The sequence below is a fragment of the Eucalyptus grandis genome, chromosome 11 (assembly GCF_016545825.1).
Source record: "Eucalyptus grandis isolate ANBG69807.140 chromosome 11, ASM1654582v1, whole genome shotgun sequence".
Taxonomy (NCBI): domain Eukaryota; kingdom Viridiplantae; phylum Streptophyta; class Magnoliopsida; order Myrtales; family Myrtaceae; genus Eucalyptus; species Eucalyptus grandis.
The window spans coordinates 1,551,847-1,568,643 of NC_052622.1; the positions used below are offsets into that span (position 1 = coordinate 1,551,847).

The 16,797-nt window shown below is 39.4% G+C and overlaps 1 protein-coding gene across 7 annotated transcripts; it reads right to left on the reverse strand.

Annotated features, from left to right (window-relative positions):
* Positions 1-6,383: 6,383 nt before the first annotated feature.
* LOC104424393 (protein COFACTOR ASSEMBLY OF COMPLEX C SUBUNIT B CCB2, chloroplastic) lies at positions 6,384-13,873 on the reverse strand. Of its 7 annotated transcripts, none has more exons than XR_005547235.1 (10): positions 13,477-13,872; positions 13,073-13,288; positions 12,819-12,937; positions 12,653-12,724; positions 12,197-12,340; positions 11,901-12,054; positions 11,407-11,598; positions 7,659-7,755; positions 7,056-7,548; positions 6,384-6,615 (listed from the first exon to the last, which is right to left on the reverse strand). XR_005547235.1 is itself a non-coding variant. In XM_010036796.3 (8 exons), the coding sequence occupies exons 1-8, from the start codon at positions 13,562-13,564 to the stop codon at positions 6,599-6,601; spliced, it is 1,002 nt and encodes a 333-aa protein (XP_010035098.2). In that variant the 5' UTR covers positions 13,565-13,872; the 3' UTR covers positions 6,384-6,598. The 7 variants fall into 7 exon arrangements, 1 of the variants encoding a protein (XP_010035098.2); XR_005547234.1 differs by adding an exon at positions 6,759-6,857 and having other exon boundaries at positions 7,056-7,755; XR_001982552.2 differs by lacking the exons at positions 7,056-7,548; positions 7,659-7,755 and adding an exon at positions 6,759-6,857 and having other exon boundaries at positions 13,477-13,873.
* Between the last annotated feature and the right edge of the window lie 2,924 nt (positions 13,874-16,797).

Here is a 16,797-nt window from a genome sequence, read left to right on the forward strand (position 1 = left end):
GTGCGTGTATTTATGGTCAAAATTATGGGGACAACAGATATCGAATTCGGCCCCCTCTTTGTCCAATTCGATGTCCGTATTGATTAATGTAATTAAAAAGAAGATTTTTAAGTGTATTATGTGCTTTCATCCGACGCTCTCGACTTCTAAGAAATTGATTCATGCTATTGTGCCAAAGATTGTGCTGATGTGCCGAGATTGTAGCAATAGTTCTAGGATTTTTTCCGGTGTGTTTTTCTAGTAGTGCGAACATGATCTTAGAGAATGACGCTCGTATTATGGTGGCTTGCTTGAAACTTGGGCGACCATGGCCATGAGATTGAGATCGTGAATATAAGAAATTAAGCTTAGAGGTTTTGAAGTCCGAAGATATTTTTGAGAATAAAAGAGAAGATTTTGAGTTTCTAGATGTATTGATAGAGATAGAGACAGCAATTTGGAAATGCGAAAAAAAAAGAAGAAACCCACATGCTCCATGCTGCCCCTTTTATAAAAATAAGTCCATTTCAGCAATTTTTTAATCGACGTCAAGGACCCATCAATAATTTTTTGTAAGGATTGATCGGTAGCACTTTTTTTTTTTTAAAGTACAAACACCAAATTTAGAAAGGAGAAACGTGGAATGACTATTTTGAACTTCGAGCAAAAATAAATGGACATCATTACCTAAATTATGATGTGAGTGAAATCTCTAATATTCTGGCCACCATCAAGTAAACTTTGTGATTTTGCAGCTTCCTCTTTTGAATGCTCGTTCGCGTTCAAATTTTGTGACCAAAAAGTTAGATCGAGTGACGATTAAATAAATGTATATTTTCGGTCATGTGGCCCGAATAATGACATCGATGCAAAAAGCAGACTTGCTAATTCAAAACCGAGAAATCCCACAAGGGACCTCCACTCAACAGTGATTGATAGCGATATCATCAAACAAAATAACATCCTGGACAGAGGGATAATTACTTTAAACAAAGTCTTTTAACTTATTATATGAACGGTAATAAAGTCCTAAACATTTCAATCCAAATAATTTAGTCCCACACGTTTTGATACTTTGCTAGTAGTCTTTCTCGCCAATTTTGACTGGAATCTGTTGACATAAATATTGATTAGCTATTCTACGTAATATGATTGACGAGGATAATTTTTTCAATTGAAAAAATCTATTTTTTTTTTAACAATTTTTCTCTACTTTTGTCATTGTGGCCAACAAGCAATTTTTGGTAACACATCCATGTCAATAATTTCCAAACAAAATTGATCAAAATGACTATATTAATAACTTGTCAAAAGGGCTAATAATTAAATTAGTCGTATTAAAACGTTTATAATTGAATTAGCAATCATAAGACATGATAATAATTTTTTTAGTAATTTTTCTTCAAGACCGACGGTGGTACATCCAAATCAAAGTCTTAACGATTCATCATGAAGATGCGAGGAGACCAGCGTGTTCACGACCCTTCCCTTGCGAATTGATCAAGCAGCGAACTGACGTGATTTATTCAAGCGAGGGGAATCCGCGAGAGCCATGATGAAACGTGAACTTTTTGGTTAGGAACGGGGGAGTCCATCAAAGGAACCGACGACGGAGGAAGCGGAACCGACACCATTCAAGTCCCGCACGCTGCAGACGTAGTCAGTAAGACTGAACAGGAGTAAAGCTGAGGGCGTTTTTGCTTCGCTCGCGACGTGGATGGACCACCCAATGGGCGATGGTCGCTCCCCAACCTCTATGAAGCTTCTTCACTTCACTGCTCCTGCTCTCTCTCTCTCTCTCTCTGACAATGCTTTCTTCTGCCGAAAATCCATGTCCCTTTGCTGCTACACTTGCCCGTTCCTCAGCTTTTCATCATCAAGCTTCTTCCTTTTCCTTCCCTTATTTCACAAGCTGATGAACTTCTCTGAAGTTGATGGACAATGAGGACTTATTTGGGGAACACCAGAAGTTTCTGAGTTAAGATTTCTCTACTTAGGCCTTTGAGGAATAAGAGATGTAATGGGTTTTCCTCCAGCCTCTAGGAGTAAATGTCCTTTCTTTCGTTCTTGGCATTTCGGGTTCTATCACGCAATGTCGTGCGTAGGGCAAAAAGTAGTGGGCTCACGTGAAGAACGGGATTGGTGGTTAGGATTATCTATTTGTTCCTAAAAGACTTAGATAAGGGTTTTTCTTAAGGTAGAAATCATTCGCGATTTATCTGATCCTGCATGAGTAGCTTGATTTTTATTGGAAATTGATAGGATAAGACTCGGTTTGTTTGGCACGACAAAGGTTCTTCATGTGACCCCAGCTACAATTTCACATTGAGAATTCATCGTCGTCCACAATTGAAGGGACTTTGGAAATTGCAGGGAAAAGAAATGGTCCTTTTCATTCCCATGTAGCCAACGGCAACAGCTGTTGTCTCTCCATAATGATCACTCCTTTGGATAGTAGCACCGGCCTCTAGGACAGGAACAAAAGATGATGCATTTGCCTGCCAACTCAGGCTTCTCCCTTTCTCTCTCAAAGGTCAAATCCTGCTCTCCCCTCTTTTAAAATCTCTCCCAATCAAAGACCCAGCACTCTCGCACAGCTCATCCCGGACGACATTGGAAAGAAACCTGTCATGAATGGTCCGTCCCTGGACTAGGGACCATGTCGACTGCTTGTACATGGCATTAATACCGCACCTAATCAACACAAAGAATGATGTTCAACCGCGAGTCGAACCTTGCCGATGCTCGGATCCTACCCATCTTCCGACTGCACCTGTCCCTCGCTCTCGTACCTTCTCCAAGTCATTTCACATCATTGGAACATGATGTCAGACAGAAGGGGGTCACAGGCATCAACTTGAGGCTTTCCTTCTCCTGTATAATTAAAATACAGGTAGAGAAGGAGACCGCACTAATAAGACTAAGAACTTTCAGTTCCAATGCCAAGCAACAAAGTGATACCGGGTCATCTAAATGATCCGGATAACTTTATGTAGTGACTGCGTAAATTACTCACACAAAAGCCACATCCAATCAAGACGTCTTGTCCCTCATCACAAACAGAAAATTAGGATATCAAGCTCATGCAAGAATTATGCCGAGAAACCTAAAATTGACATGACAAATCCAATTGACTTGAAATAGTCACGGCAGGGTTCCATCCTTCTTCCTTTTTTCATTGAGAAATTGAGATATCATGAAATAGATCCCGACAAGAATAGCCGGCGGAGAAAAATGAAACTATAATCTCTCCCTCTGTTTTACATATGCACTTTTACCTATATCACAGAACAGGTGATGAGTAAACAGAAGCAGTCTCAATCGATTACTAGCATCGATGAAAGCATGGATTAATGACGGCTCAACCGTCCCTACAACCCTTTGTAGAGGGCCTCGACTTGAGGCCATCTACTCAAAGATTCTTGGGGGATGGTGTAGAGTCCCATCAAGCCTCTAAATAGTTTCCCAGCAAATTTCTTCCTTTTTATTTGTCGATTTCCTCCTCTATTTTACAGAATATACATCTTTTATGTAAGCACCCTTTTTTTTTATTGATCAGATTATCAGTCTGGTCTAAAACAAAGCCACAATCATTTGGCAACAAATTGAAAATCGATTATATTTGACTGAAAATCAGAAGTCTTAGATCCACACTATCCAAATATCAGAACATGAAATTTCCACACGAAGAGATCATCCTCTAATAGATCTTCGCCATGCTTTTGCAATTAACCACATCAAAAGGGATCACAAACTCCTTGCGTATCATCACCATCTGCGCAAGATACTGACCATTTTCAATTTCAGTGCAATACATTAATTTGTGAAGCATAGAAAAAAAGTTACGATTATGACGGAAATTGAGGAGAAATCATTTTCTTACATGAAAGAACATGTCCAAACCAACCTCAAAATCGATGCGTTCTGCATGATGTATAATACTACTCTATAATCAAAGCCTCTAAGGACAAGCCTAATAAGCTTTCTCAACAACTATTGGGAGTCATTTCAAGAACACAAAAGGTTCTATCTTATCATTTCTACTTAGTCCATGAAGTATGAGAGATGCGATGGGTCTTCTAGCCTCTAGGGGTAAAAGTCTCTGTTTCTTCTTTTGGCATTTCAGGATCACTCACACAATGTTCTACGTCAAAAAAGGTAGTGGATTCGTTTAAAGAATGAGATTGATGGTTATGGTTATTTTCAAAGAATCAAAACATTTGCTCCTAAAAGATCTAGCTAAGGTTTTTAATGAGAAAGAAATTCTTTAAGACTTCTTTGATGCCGCGGGCATGGCCTGATATGTATTGGAAAATCGGAAGAAGTGGACTTGGTTTGGCACAGTGAATCATGGCTAGAATTTTACATAATAACACTATGCTTCGATTGATAATGTGTGTGTAGGGGTCATTGTCATCCATAATTGAACGGACTTTGGAAATTGGACAAAAAAATGGTCATTTTCATTTCCATGTAGCTAAATCATTGGTTGCTGGATACGAGGTATAACCTCGCAACAAAAAAGGAGCCAAAATTCCCATGGGGGCCCTCGTGGCCTGTCCATTTGATATACAGTGAAGGTCGGCTCTACGAATGTATTCCTTATTTTAAAGTATCAATACCCGCACGCCTTGTGCCTCCAATGGTAAAGTATATTTTTCTTGCCATATACTCAACAATAACCTCTCTTTGCTTTATGTCCTAGAGATTCCAACGTCTGGACAAAACTTAAGATGAAAACTTTTAACGTCGTGCTTAGGACAAATCATCCATGATTAAATGGACTTTGGAAATTGTACGAAAAAAATGGTCATTTTCATTTCCTTGTAGGCAAAGGCAACATCTGCGTCTCTACATAATGATCACTCCTTTGGACTGTAGCATTAGCCTTTAGGACAGGAACAAAGCATGATACGCTTGTCTGCCAACTGAGGTTCTCTCTCTCAAAAGGTCAAATCCTACTCTCCGTTCTTTAAATCTCTCAATCAAAGGGCCAACACGCTACAACAGCTCACGCTTGACAACTTCAGAAAGAAACTTATCATGAATGATCCATTCTCGGACAAGGGACCATGTTGATTGCTTGTAAACATCGTTAATGCACAAGTCGAACCATATCAATAAGCAGGTTCTACCCATTTTCTGATTGTGGTCGCTCCTCGCTCTCACTCTTTCTCCAATTTTTTTCACATTATTGGAACATGATGTAATGTTGAAATGTTCAAGGTGTGCTTAAGAGAGATAGAAGACGAAGGGGTCACCAGCATCAGCTTGACCACTTTCCTTCTCCTGTGTAATTAAAATACCTATAGAGTAGGAGACCACAGAGTAAGAGCTCTTAGTTCTAATGCCAAGCAACAGCATTATACCGTTGGGACATTTCACAACACAAGTTTCTTGTACATCTGTGCAATGTGGAAGCATCTTCACAGGCATCACATGTGCACCTCTGCGTCATTAGTTTATTCAGAATCATAATAAACTGTCGGCTGCTCTACAGTTTGGTAGGGATATATGACACACTTGCAGCAGTTGGCTATGAATGCATCCCTTTTCCAAAGCATAGGTATATATCTACGCCAATACTAAGCCATCTAAATGTTTCGGATAACTCGAGGAAGTGATTGTGGAAGTTACTAAGAGAAAGTCACATCCAATAAAGACACCGTGTTGCTTATCACAAACAGAAATTTGGGATATCGTGGGCAATTTTCAATGCGAGCTCACGCGAGAACAGTTACGCAAAAGAAACCTGAAACTGACGAGGCTAATATGATTGACTTGAAATCAACATGGCACGCTTTTATTTGAAACCAAAATATCATCATATAGACCGATATAAGAACAATTTTCACAGAAAAATGAAACTACAATCCCTTCCTCTGTTCTACATATGCATTTTAACAGGTATCACTACCAACAAAATAAAAAAAAATAAAAAAGAGAGAACAGGTGATGGCTGAATCGATCCTTAAGGTCAATATTCCCGTCCATAAACTCACTCACAAGCGACGGCTCAAATCTCATTCTGGACCGTTGGCTGTACGTTTGCCATTTAAATTTATACCTGACAGCTAATAGGGACAATCACAATTGATTACAAGTGTCCACAAAAGCATGGATTAAAGACGGCTCAACCATCCCTACAACCCTTTGTCGAGGGCCTCAACTTGAGGCCGTCTATTTGGAGATTCAAGGTCTCTGGGGGTGACTAGGAGCATGCATGTTCTGTTTTAAGGGTGTAGAGACACATCACAGCTCTAACTAGTCTCCCTGCAAATTTCTTCCATCTTGTTTGTTGATTTCCTCTTCTATATTTCAGATCATATACATCATTCATTTTAACCCCATATTTTTTATCTGTCAAATTATCAAATCTCATCTGCCCCAATCATTTAGCAACATATTGAAAATCGACTATGTTTGATTGAAAATCAGAAGCCCTAGATCTACACGAACTAAAAATCAGAACATCAAAATTTCCAAATCCAAGATATAACATGATGAGAAAAAATTTAACCTGTATTCTATACAATCATGTTAAAAATATAACCTCAACCTCTAATAGATCTCTGCCATGCTTTTGCAATTAACCGCATTGAAAGAAATCACATACTCCTTATGTATCATCACCACCTGCACAAGATAGAAAAAACATTGTGACTATCTTCACTTTCACTGCAACAAGACTAATCTTTTAAGCGAAGAAAAAAAAGTGACTACTATGAATGAACAAGGAGAAATCATTTTCTTACATGAAAGAATATATGCAGACCAACCTCATAATTAATACAATGTATAATACTGCTCTGCAATCAAAGACTCTGAAGACAAGCCTGATAAGCTTTCTTAACAACTATTTCCCACATGGGACCATCCTACACAACAATGATTAAAATCTTCATCAAAATATATGATCAAATCCCTTTGAAGAATGGTGAGTACACTCAAACAAACAGTAACATAGTCTTTGACAGGTGTAAAAAAAATTCCACACTCCCATAGTACCAATGAGCCAATGAAAGCTAAGATCAAGCAATACTACCAGAAAAAGACATGAATCAATGAAAGCTAACCATCTCAATATGCATCAGCAGCTATTAGAACTTTGAGCCTCCCAATATGCAGAAGAGATATCAATGAAATTGCATCCCATCAGTATTTGCTTCCTTATTATATAATTGTATCACTCTTATCATTCATGGTAACCATCTGAGGAGTTTCATATGGATAATGTCAGATACCATTGTCACTGCATTAGAAAAGCTCTATAAGTTGGAGTAATTCTCCTCAAGACTATCCATCCGATTCTTGAGTGCAACATTTTCTTCTCTAGTAGTTTGGAGATCTTCCCTTGTCTCATCTAGATTTACTTGGACTTCAACCAATTTGCCTTCAGTCTCATTCAGTCCAGCCTCCACCACTCCCTTAGAAGAAGTTGGTGATCTCAATCTTCTCCCTTGTTTAGTCCTCACCCTCAGACCACGTCCACAGGAGAAATCATGTTATGGATTCCAAAGTACTTGTCTATTAATCCAATGTCTGAAGTTGAAGGATCCAACCAAACAACTTCAGGCATCTCATTTTCCATGCAATTTCATAGAAGCAAATTAGTTCGAAAAGCATACAATGTGTACAAAGAATGTTGCACCTACACATCATAACTTGGAAGGACATACATATTTAGCTTGAGACTCTGGCTTTATGAGTTGACCCCCTCTTACGAATTTCGAAAAACATTCTAACTGTGCCAGGTGGATTCCCCTCCTCCCTTCCCTGATATGATTTACCAAAAAAGCAATGAAACATCTACATCAAGATAAAGAGCAAACTTCCCAATCTCTGAATACACTTGTTTTCTCAAGAAAAGAACATATAATTGTGCTATCAGTCCTTTACAGAGATAGATCCTTCGCACAAAATATTCACAAATTCTCGACTGTATAAATTACGGAGAAAGCTTATTTTGCCAGTTAATGCAGTGAAGTCACATAAAAATTCACAACACAGCTGCGATATGAATGACCAATGAGACAAAATAACATACCAAGACATCTGCTATGTCACAATTCACAACTGAGCTTGAAGCTAGAATTTATAAACTTTTCTTAATTCGGTCTCTACTTGTGGACCCAAAGGAAAAACAAAAAGCCTTTCTTGGAATAGCAATTGCCAAAATAATACTTTTGCCTCTCTCCTCAATATAATAACTAAACGCACTTCATTAGTTTAGTCACTCCTATCTGTTCTATATGATAGGTTGAAGCGATGTGCTATCAACCATAGAGGATCTTTTAGCAACCCTCTTTCTGTTTCAACTTACTTTTCTTTAAAGTGACATTATCCCTATTATTGATCAGTGACTGATAATTCAAACATGCACAAACGTTATACAGTATAATAGGGACAAGAAACTAAGAACCTATTTGGTAACTATTCTGTTCCCGAAAATAATTTATGCTTATAAATAATTCTTTTTTATTCTGTTTCTTGGACGAGTTTCTAAACATCTAAATGTGTTTGATAACTGTCCAAAATTTCTATTTTCGGGATAAAAATGCATTTGGTAAAATCTCAATTTTTTTGTAGATTAGAATTTCTTTTAATTTTTTAATTATTTTATTATATTTTTCTCTTTTTTCTTTTTATTTTCTTTCTCTTTTCCTTTTCTTCTTCTCCTTCTTCCTTTGGCCAGCGATCGGCCAAATGAGGGCCAACAACCCCATTGGAGTGTCACCGGCCCCGGCAAGGCTAAGCCTCCCTAGCAGCCAAGGGAGCTCGGCCTTGCCTCACCATCGGGGAGGCTCCGCCTCGCCAGGGACCCGCAAGGACACTCCAACGAGGTCGTCGGCCCTCACCCGGCCGTCAGGGAGGCTCAGCCTTGTTGGGGCCCACAACGCTCTAATGAGGTCACTAGCTTGGCGGAGGCCGTGATCGGCCAAAGGAAGAAAGAGAAGAAGAAAAGGAAAAAAGAAAAAGAAGAAAAGAAAAGATAGAAAAAAAAAAATGGATTTGATTTTGAAGTTATTCCTAGAAACAAAGAAACAAACTTTTTTTTTTCTACTTCTTCTTTCTGTTCCAAATCTATTCCCAAGAATAAAAAAATTACTTAATGGATTTATGTTCCTTTTTTTATTTTTTATTTTTTTGGGTTCCGAGGAATAAAAGAATAGAATCAGACACTATTTGGCCCGTTATTAGACTTTTCTTGGAATAGGAATTGCCAAAAATAATCCTTTGCTCCTCTCCTCAATATAATAACTAAACACACTTCAATAGTTTCGTGACTCCTCTTGCTCCTACTTGTTTTGAGTGCTAGGTGGAAGTAATGTGCTATCAACCATAGAGGATTTTTTGGCAACCCTCTTTCTGTTTCAACTTACTTTTCTTTGAAGTGACATTATTCCTATTATTGATTGGTGATTTGATAATTTAAGCGGTCGCAGATGTTATACAGTATAATAGGGACAAGTAACTAAGAATGTGCTCATACTGAAGAAGGCTAAATTAAAAGGGTCCAGTGACTTCACAAATCGATCCAAGATATCCTCCCAAAAGCACATATATTTATCACATCCATATCCATGAACAGGGGCAAATAAATTAAACATGAGAACTACCAAAATACTATCCACTGCTCCAAGCAACTAAAACAGCATTAATCAGAAAGAGAATTGAGTCAAATCCAGTAACAACATCAATAACTCTTAAATTCCAAAAATCAACATGGAACGCCCTAAGATAAAAAATATTTCAGCTCAACTGTAAAGCGGACACCAGAGAACTACTCTAGTTTGGAGAGGAGCGAAAGTGATTTCTGCATATAAACAAAACATATGTACAAAAGAACGAGCGTAATCAATGGATCATCTGCATAACCAGATCTCAGAGCAAGTGAAGCTCATCGAACAAAGCTGAAAACTACAATCATAGATATCTCTCAACAATTGCACATATTGCATGTTCAGAATATTGAAAACCAATAGCATTTGAGCAATTGAAACAGATTCATCAAGTGACACATTAATTGACTTGTCAAGAGATGAATATTGAAGGCAAGCACGGGAGAGAGAGAGAGAGAGAGAGAGAGGTGAAGAGTTGCAATGCCGGGCATCTGTGTTATGATGAAGAAGTGGAAGAAGATTATAAGTAGCACTTCATATTTGGTCAGTGAGTTATCACCACTCAGGTATCAGAGTGGAGTCAATAAACAAAGAAGCATATCTTTAAATTACATGTACTTGACAATATTCCTCAAATTCAGCAGACATTATCAGTAAAATGTGAATGTCAAGAAAATAAACTCATTTCATGGCACCCAAAATAAAAACATAGCATACTAATTTCAACAGAATTTCATATGAAGAAATTAATCAACTCTCCTTCTAGGCTACTCCTACAGTTTAGATGAGCATCAGGCATGTAGTTTAAATTTCAATGGTAAAGAACATACAGCATCAATCTCTAGGATTACAACTAACTTATATGATCCAGGACAACTGTGAGTGCATCACTTATTTATCCACTCTAGCCAACCCAGTCTACAGTTTCATCAGCTTCTACAGTAGCAGATCCATTTATCAAACTCAAAAAAATATCATATCATGTGTGCCCTGATCCCATGCCAGGTCCTATCTTGGTTATAGGCATGTTTTCATTAACCGTGTGGAACTTATTTCCTGGTACTGTTAAGCATGATTTTATCTTCCTTTTTCAGTTTATAATCATCTCCGAAAATTCTCGTCTCCATTGTAAGATTTCAAATATCCAGGTGTTCAAGCTTCAGTCCCAAGAGTGAAGCTGCTGTCTTGGGACTGAAGCTGCTGTCTTAGCCCTCAACAGAGGATCTATAAACCCGTTGGTATAAACTACAAATAAGCACTTAAACAAGAAAAATGCATTATTGATGTTCTCTCAACAGCTCTAATGGTATTGAATTACGTTGAAATGAACACTAAAGAATATTACACAATATGACTTGGGGATATCCATTATTGTACTTTCTACAGCGAAGGGACTTCTTTTGACTCTTTCTTGATATTGTAGCAATAATACTCCCCTTCATAATATTAAGCATTATCTGAGAAGAGAGATTCAATTCAGGCACTAAAAGTTGTTTGCAGTCCACATCTGCGACAACTTCTTGTCATATGGCATCTCAAGAAGAGTGTCTAGATAAGATGGTTAAGCAGAACTTGGTAAATAAATATTCAGAAAGGACGAATTTGATCATCATCAACAAATTTGCCCGGCAATTCAGTTCCAAGAAATAAGTCGTGATAATTTAGTAGCCTATTCTATATAGAAGATATAAAAAGGAAATGTTTTACACACAACTGGAGAAAAGACACACCAAAGGATCACATTTTGTGAAGTAACAAATCCAACCAAATAATTCACAATTGTTTAACTATACATATGTTTTACCCGTAAACTTGTTTGCAATAGCTTTTATCCAGGCTCTGTCTTTGTCACTATAAGCATAACTCATGCTTGAGACCAGAATGACAAACCCTTCATTTCTCCCCATCTCGCATACCTCTTGATCTGAAACTTGAAGCAGTGGCTCCACCAACAGTGAGCATGTCCCATTTGGTAACAATTCCCCAAATCCAAAATCTGCAGTTTTGATGAAAACTTCAGTTATTGAAAAACAACAGTGAAGAGATTTATTTTTTTATTTCCCCAGAACAATTGAACCACTCATGCTTACTTCTAAGATTGAAAAAAAGAACCATTTCACTGTGTTAGCGTGTGAAATATACTCTAGGTGCTTGCATGCTCTTAGCTTCTTCCACGTGCTTAGCGGAACAAAAAGCAACTTGATGTTCATACAAAGGACTGTTTGCTTGATCAAGCATTTGCCATTGAAGAGAAATGGGACACGATATTAAAGGAACTGTCAATATATTTTCTCATACCAGGACTCTGGGTGAAATAGAGTGTATCCTTCAAATCAGAGAGGCCAATTTTCTGTATCTGTTCCACAAACCAATCAAGGACATGGGCTTTAGATGCATCATCCGGTGTTCTCCAATAGCCCCGTATGCATAGCTTGCCTTCAATTGATATTAACTGCAGCAAGACAAAAGGATAAAACGTGTGAGATTTGTAACCTCCATAAGGAAAGAAATAAGCAAACATTGATTGAGGTTTCTCATGCTGGCTGTGTGACAATTTACCATGCAGCTCACTTTAGCTCTTAGTAACCACGTACCACAGCAATAGTATTTGTATTGCGCAATAGCACATACGTTGCCCAAGCCAAGTTCTCCTTCAATGTATCAGACAGACTCTCTGACATGATGAAGAGCTGCTCATTGCCTTCAGGCAACATTACTTGAGTTACTGGACCAGCACCCTGGGAAATCATTACTGCCACTCTCAGAAAGATATAATATCCAGCCTAAACAAAATACAGTACCCACATCTAGAAGATAATCCAGGACAAGAAAGGTGTGCAACATCCAAAGGCTAAACATATATTGCAACGGATGCCAAGCACCCATGAACCTTGCAAAAAGCAACGAATAGCCTCATAAAGGGAAAAATGCAAAGGAACCCACCACTTTGCGCCACAAATTAGCTCGCTCAAATAGCATTCTAACTCAGCCGATAACACCAACGAGGTTAAGAAACATACATCATTAACCAAAAACAGCAAAAAACTTACCGGAAGAAATTTTCCAAGATAAGGGAGTATAATGGAGAATGCAGCCAAAGAAAGACCCAGAACCTCTGTCCTCTGAAAAGAAACACGAAAAAAAAAGCTTAAATTCCAGATCAATCCACGAAATCTGTGCAATGAAAGTAATTACAGCCTCAGAAAGGACTACAACCAGCTGAGCCGAGGTTATATTGGCGAGATCCGACCCCACGAAGTGATTCAACAGCAAGAGCGAACCAAACCCATACCCTATCCATCTGGGCAAGTACGACTCGTCCAAACCAGGTATGCCTGCAACAACATCCATCGAAAACACCTGCTAAAAATCGAATTTTTTGCTTCTATGAATCATGGGCATTACCCAAAAGTGATGGCATATTCAATTCGGGAAGCCAGAGAGAGAAAGAAGAGAGTTAGTGATGCTACCAAAAGTGAAGCGAAGGACCGAGAGGTTGAGCTGTCGCTCGTCGCCGGCGGTTTCGGAGCCGCCGCCGCCGCCGAGGCGAGCAGAAATTCGTGACCGTTCCGTATTTCTTTTGGCGCGAAATGGATTCAAAGCGAAGACGGCGCTCGCTCCTCTCCCTTCGTGCTTCCGCAGCGTGCGTTCCCGAGAAAGGTGGCTTCTGCCGCTGCAGCTGCTTCCTGTTTTGTACAAAAGCATCCCATCCCATCATACGAACTAACCCATCTCCAAGTTTAAATGAAAAGCACGCCTAATGGTTCGTCGAGGTCATTTCACTACATTTGCTGGCCGGGTACACAACACAATTTGCAAAACTGGAAAAGCCAACAAGAGAGACGGGGGAATTGAGAACAATCACTTCGCTCACCGTCGTCAACGGTGGAGGATGACCTCGTCCTCTTCGTCGGGAGCAGAAGCAGCAGATGGGCACGCCCCAAGAGAAGATTGGCACTCATTCTGGGGTCCCTGCTTCAATCCTTGAAGACGGGCGGGGCAAGAAAGCGCATCAAATCACGCGCCAGTGTCGCGGCAAAGAAAGAAGCGGTCACGAGCGCGGGCCTGAAATGTGGGACGGATGGTCCGGATGGTCCGGTCCTGTTCTTATATCCGCCCACACAAACGTTCTTGACTCGACAATAACCACAGCATGGCGCCCGCCGGCTCGCTTCTCTGAAGACACGACCGATCCTCCGCTCGCTACCAGAACTTCGCAAGCCCCACGCTACGATGCTTCACCAGATGGGACGGAGCTTCAAACTCGTCCTTGCAGTGTTTGGTAAAAACTTTGGAACCCAACCGAATGAGACCCGATTCCTTTTGATTCGATTTGGTTCAATTTTTCGATTTTTTATTTTCAACTTTTTGCATTTGTTTTTTTTTTTTTTTTTTTATTGTATATATTTTTCATTTTTAATAAATGAGCTCTTATCGATTTATTGATTTGGTTAGCCGATAAAAACCGAACTAATAACAAAAATTTCGATTTTTAATAAGAATTAAATTGAAAAAGTCGAATTTTTCAATTTGGTTCGATGTGATTTTCAGTTTGGTTTTTGACATCCTTAACATTCATTACCCCCTTCATCATCTCTTTAGAGAGGCAAAGATATTTTATTGTCCAAAGCATTGTCAGAAATAAATTCAAAGGTCATGATAAATCCTATACTTCCATCCGGATATCTAATTATCCAATTATAAGACATCATCTCCTCGAAAATGATAAACTAAATCTACTAATTTTTTTTAAGAACAAAACACATATGGACCAGATTATACCTGAACACTTTTAGAAATCTGAGAAGCCAAACCAGTTGATTCAATCCGGGTCCTTATAGGGCGTGTTTGGTAACATTTCGTTCAATTTATGTTCCGAGAATAAAAATGAATAGAAATACGTTTGGTAAATTTATATTCTTTTTTTTTTGTTTCTTTTAATTTTTTAATATTTTTATTTTATTTTTCCTTTTTCCTTTCTTTTTTCCTTTTTCTTATTTTGGCCGGTCCGCCGCCCTCCGACGACCGGCCGACTGGCCGGCGGCCTTGCCCCACCCACGGCAAGGCTCGCCAAGGGCCAGCGATACTCGGGGAGGTCGCCGACCCTCAACGGCGTCGCCGGCCAAAGAAAAAGAAAAGAAAAGAAGAGAGAAAAGTGTTTCTTCAAAAGTGTTTTGGAACAAAATAATTTTTTTGTTTCTCATTTCCGTTCTTTTTTTGTTCCAAGAACAAAAAACAGATTTTGAACAAAAGCGCAAACAAACGCGTTTTTTTTTTTTTTTGTTCCCTGGAACAAAAAAAAAAAAAAAATAAGTTCTTAAACAGAAAAAAGAAGTGAAAACATGCACGCCCATAGTTTCCAATTCAGGGAGTCCGTTTTGCACATGCTTACGTAGGAAGATGATGTTATGGGCCCCCTCTGCGACCCACCAAGCTGCTTCGTTTATAGGGAGAGAGAGGCCCATGACGTTGGAACCGGGCCCCAGGCCCATTGCGTCGTGCCAAGAAAAGCGAAAAAAATGGAAAGAAAACGCCGACCAGCCCTTCCCCCCTTTGCCCCCTTTCCCAGATTTTCCATGACAGCAACGGGTCGGCCACACGAGGGGTTGTACCCATCCTCCCCCCCTCGCACGTGCGAGCCCCCACGTGCCGACCGCCCGAAGTCTCCATTCCTCAACGCCGTGCGCGCTCCCATCTCTAGGAATATAGGGGAGGCAATCATTGCACCTCCCATCAACTCCCTTTTTATCCCCCACACACCAAATAAAAAAAATAAAAAAAATCGTATTACTTTATTTCACCTTTAATGCATTTCTCTTTATTTATTTCATGATTGACTCCAAAATTAGATTGCTGACAATTGAAATGTGAATTTCTTTTTTAAAAAAAAAATTTCTTCAGTTCAGCATGTAGTGGATGGTGAGGAACACCTTTTTTGTTTTTTGTTTTTTCTCTATTTGACTTCACGTTGCTGGAAATTATGAACAGGAATCTATACACTAGTTTCTCAAAACACGCTCCAAAAAATAGAACCTTCTAACCGGAAAGAAAGAAAATGGTAAATTAAAATAGGCCTCTTCTTATTGCTTAGAAATTCCAGTTAATTATTTTAAAGTACGAGCACATTTCTTTTATTGTGAGTGGCTTTTCATCTATTCATCCGTTTTGGGTAATCTAAGGCATGAAAATGAAGAAAGTGAATTCAAGGAAACCCATCCTAGATCTAAGATGAAATCCTAAGATTGGAAAGTACATGACAACTTTATCAATTTTATATCCAATTTCGTTGATTCCATGAGAAGTGTAATTATTCTAATTGCATCAACGAGTGCCTTAATGTTACTTGTCTTATTAATAAAAAAATATTTCGACTTTTAAAATATTCATTACACGCATTGCAAAAACAATGTCACGGATGAATGTAAATTCAACAAGTAAGTATATGATTATTTATCTACAATAAAATATATTTCCCTCATCCTTGAAAATGATGGTTGTGTTTGTCTAGGCTTCACTAAATGCAAATTCGATTTTTCTCATAAATTCAAACACGAATTCATATTCTAATGGGTAATTTGACTATTGATGGATACTTCCGCATGGTTTATGGATCCGTCATCCGGGCAACAACCAGACCACATTTTTAGGCCAAAAGAAAAAAAAAAAAAAAAAAGGGGGGACAAAAACCCTGGAATATTCATATATATTTTCTGTCGAATTTTGACCGGTTTAAGACTTCCCAGAAGAAGCAACAAAAGAAGGAAATGGGTCGTTCTCTCGATGCTAAAACTCTTGCCAAAAGGAGCCGGCCGAAGAAATAAAATAAAATAAAAAAACTCTCTTCGCCTAGAGATCGCACGGCTCAGGAAAATGAGCGCGGCCGCAGGCGATCCCGCCCTCCCCAAGGCCTACTGGCTACGTCGGTAGCCAGTAGCTAGCCTCACCTCCCCACCTTCCCCCTCGCGGTCCAGATTAGGCAACTCTCGGATCGCCCAACCGGATCCCGCCACGTCGCCCCGCGCCCCCGCGTCGCCACCGCGAGATCCGCCACCGACTCCCGCTGGCCCGCCCCATCGCGCGACGCGTGTCCCCGGGGGAACCGGCGCGCGACGCCGCGCGAGCGGGGTGCAGCCGGTCGCGCCGGTCGCCTCCTCGCCAATTCCCGCTAGGCGTATATAAATCCATCTCTTTAATC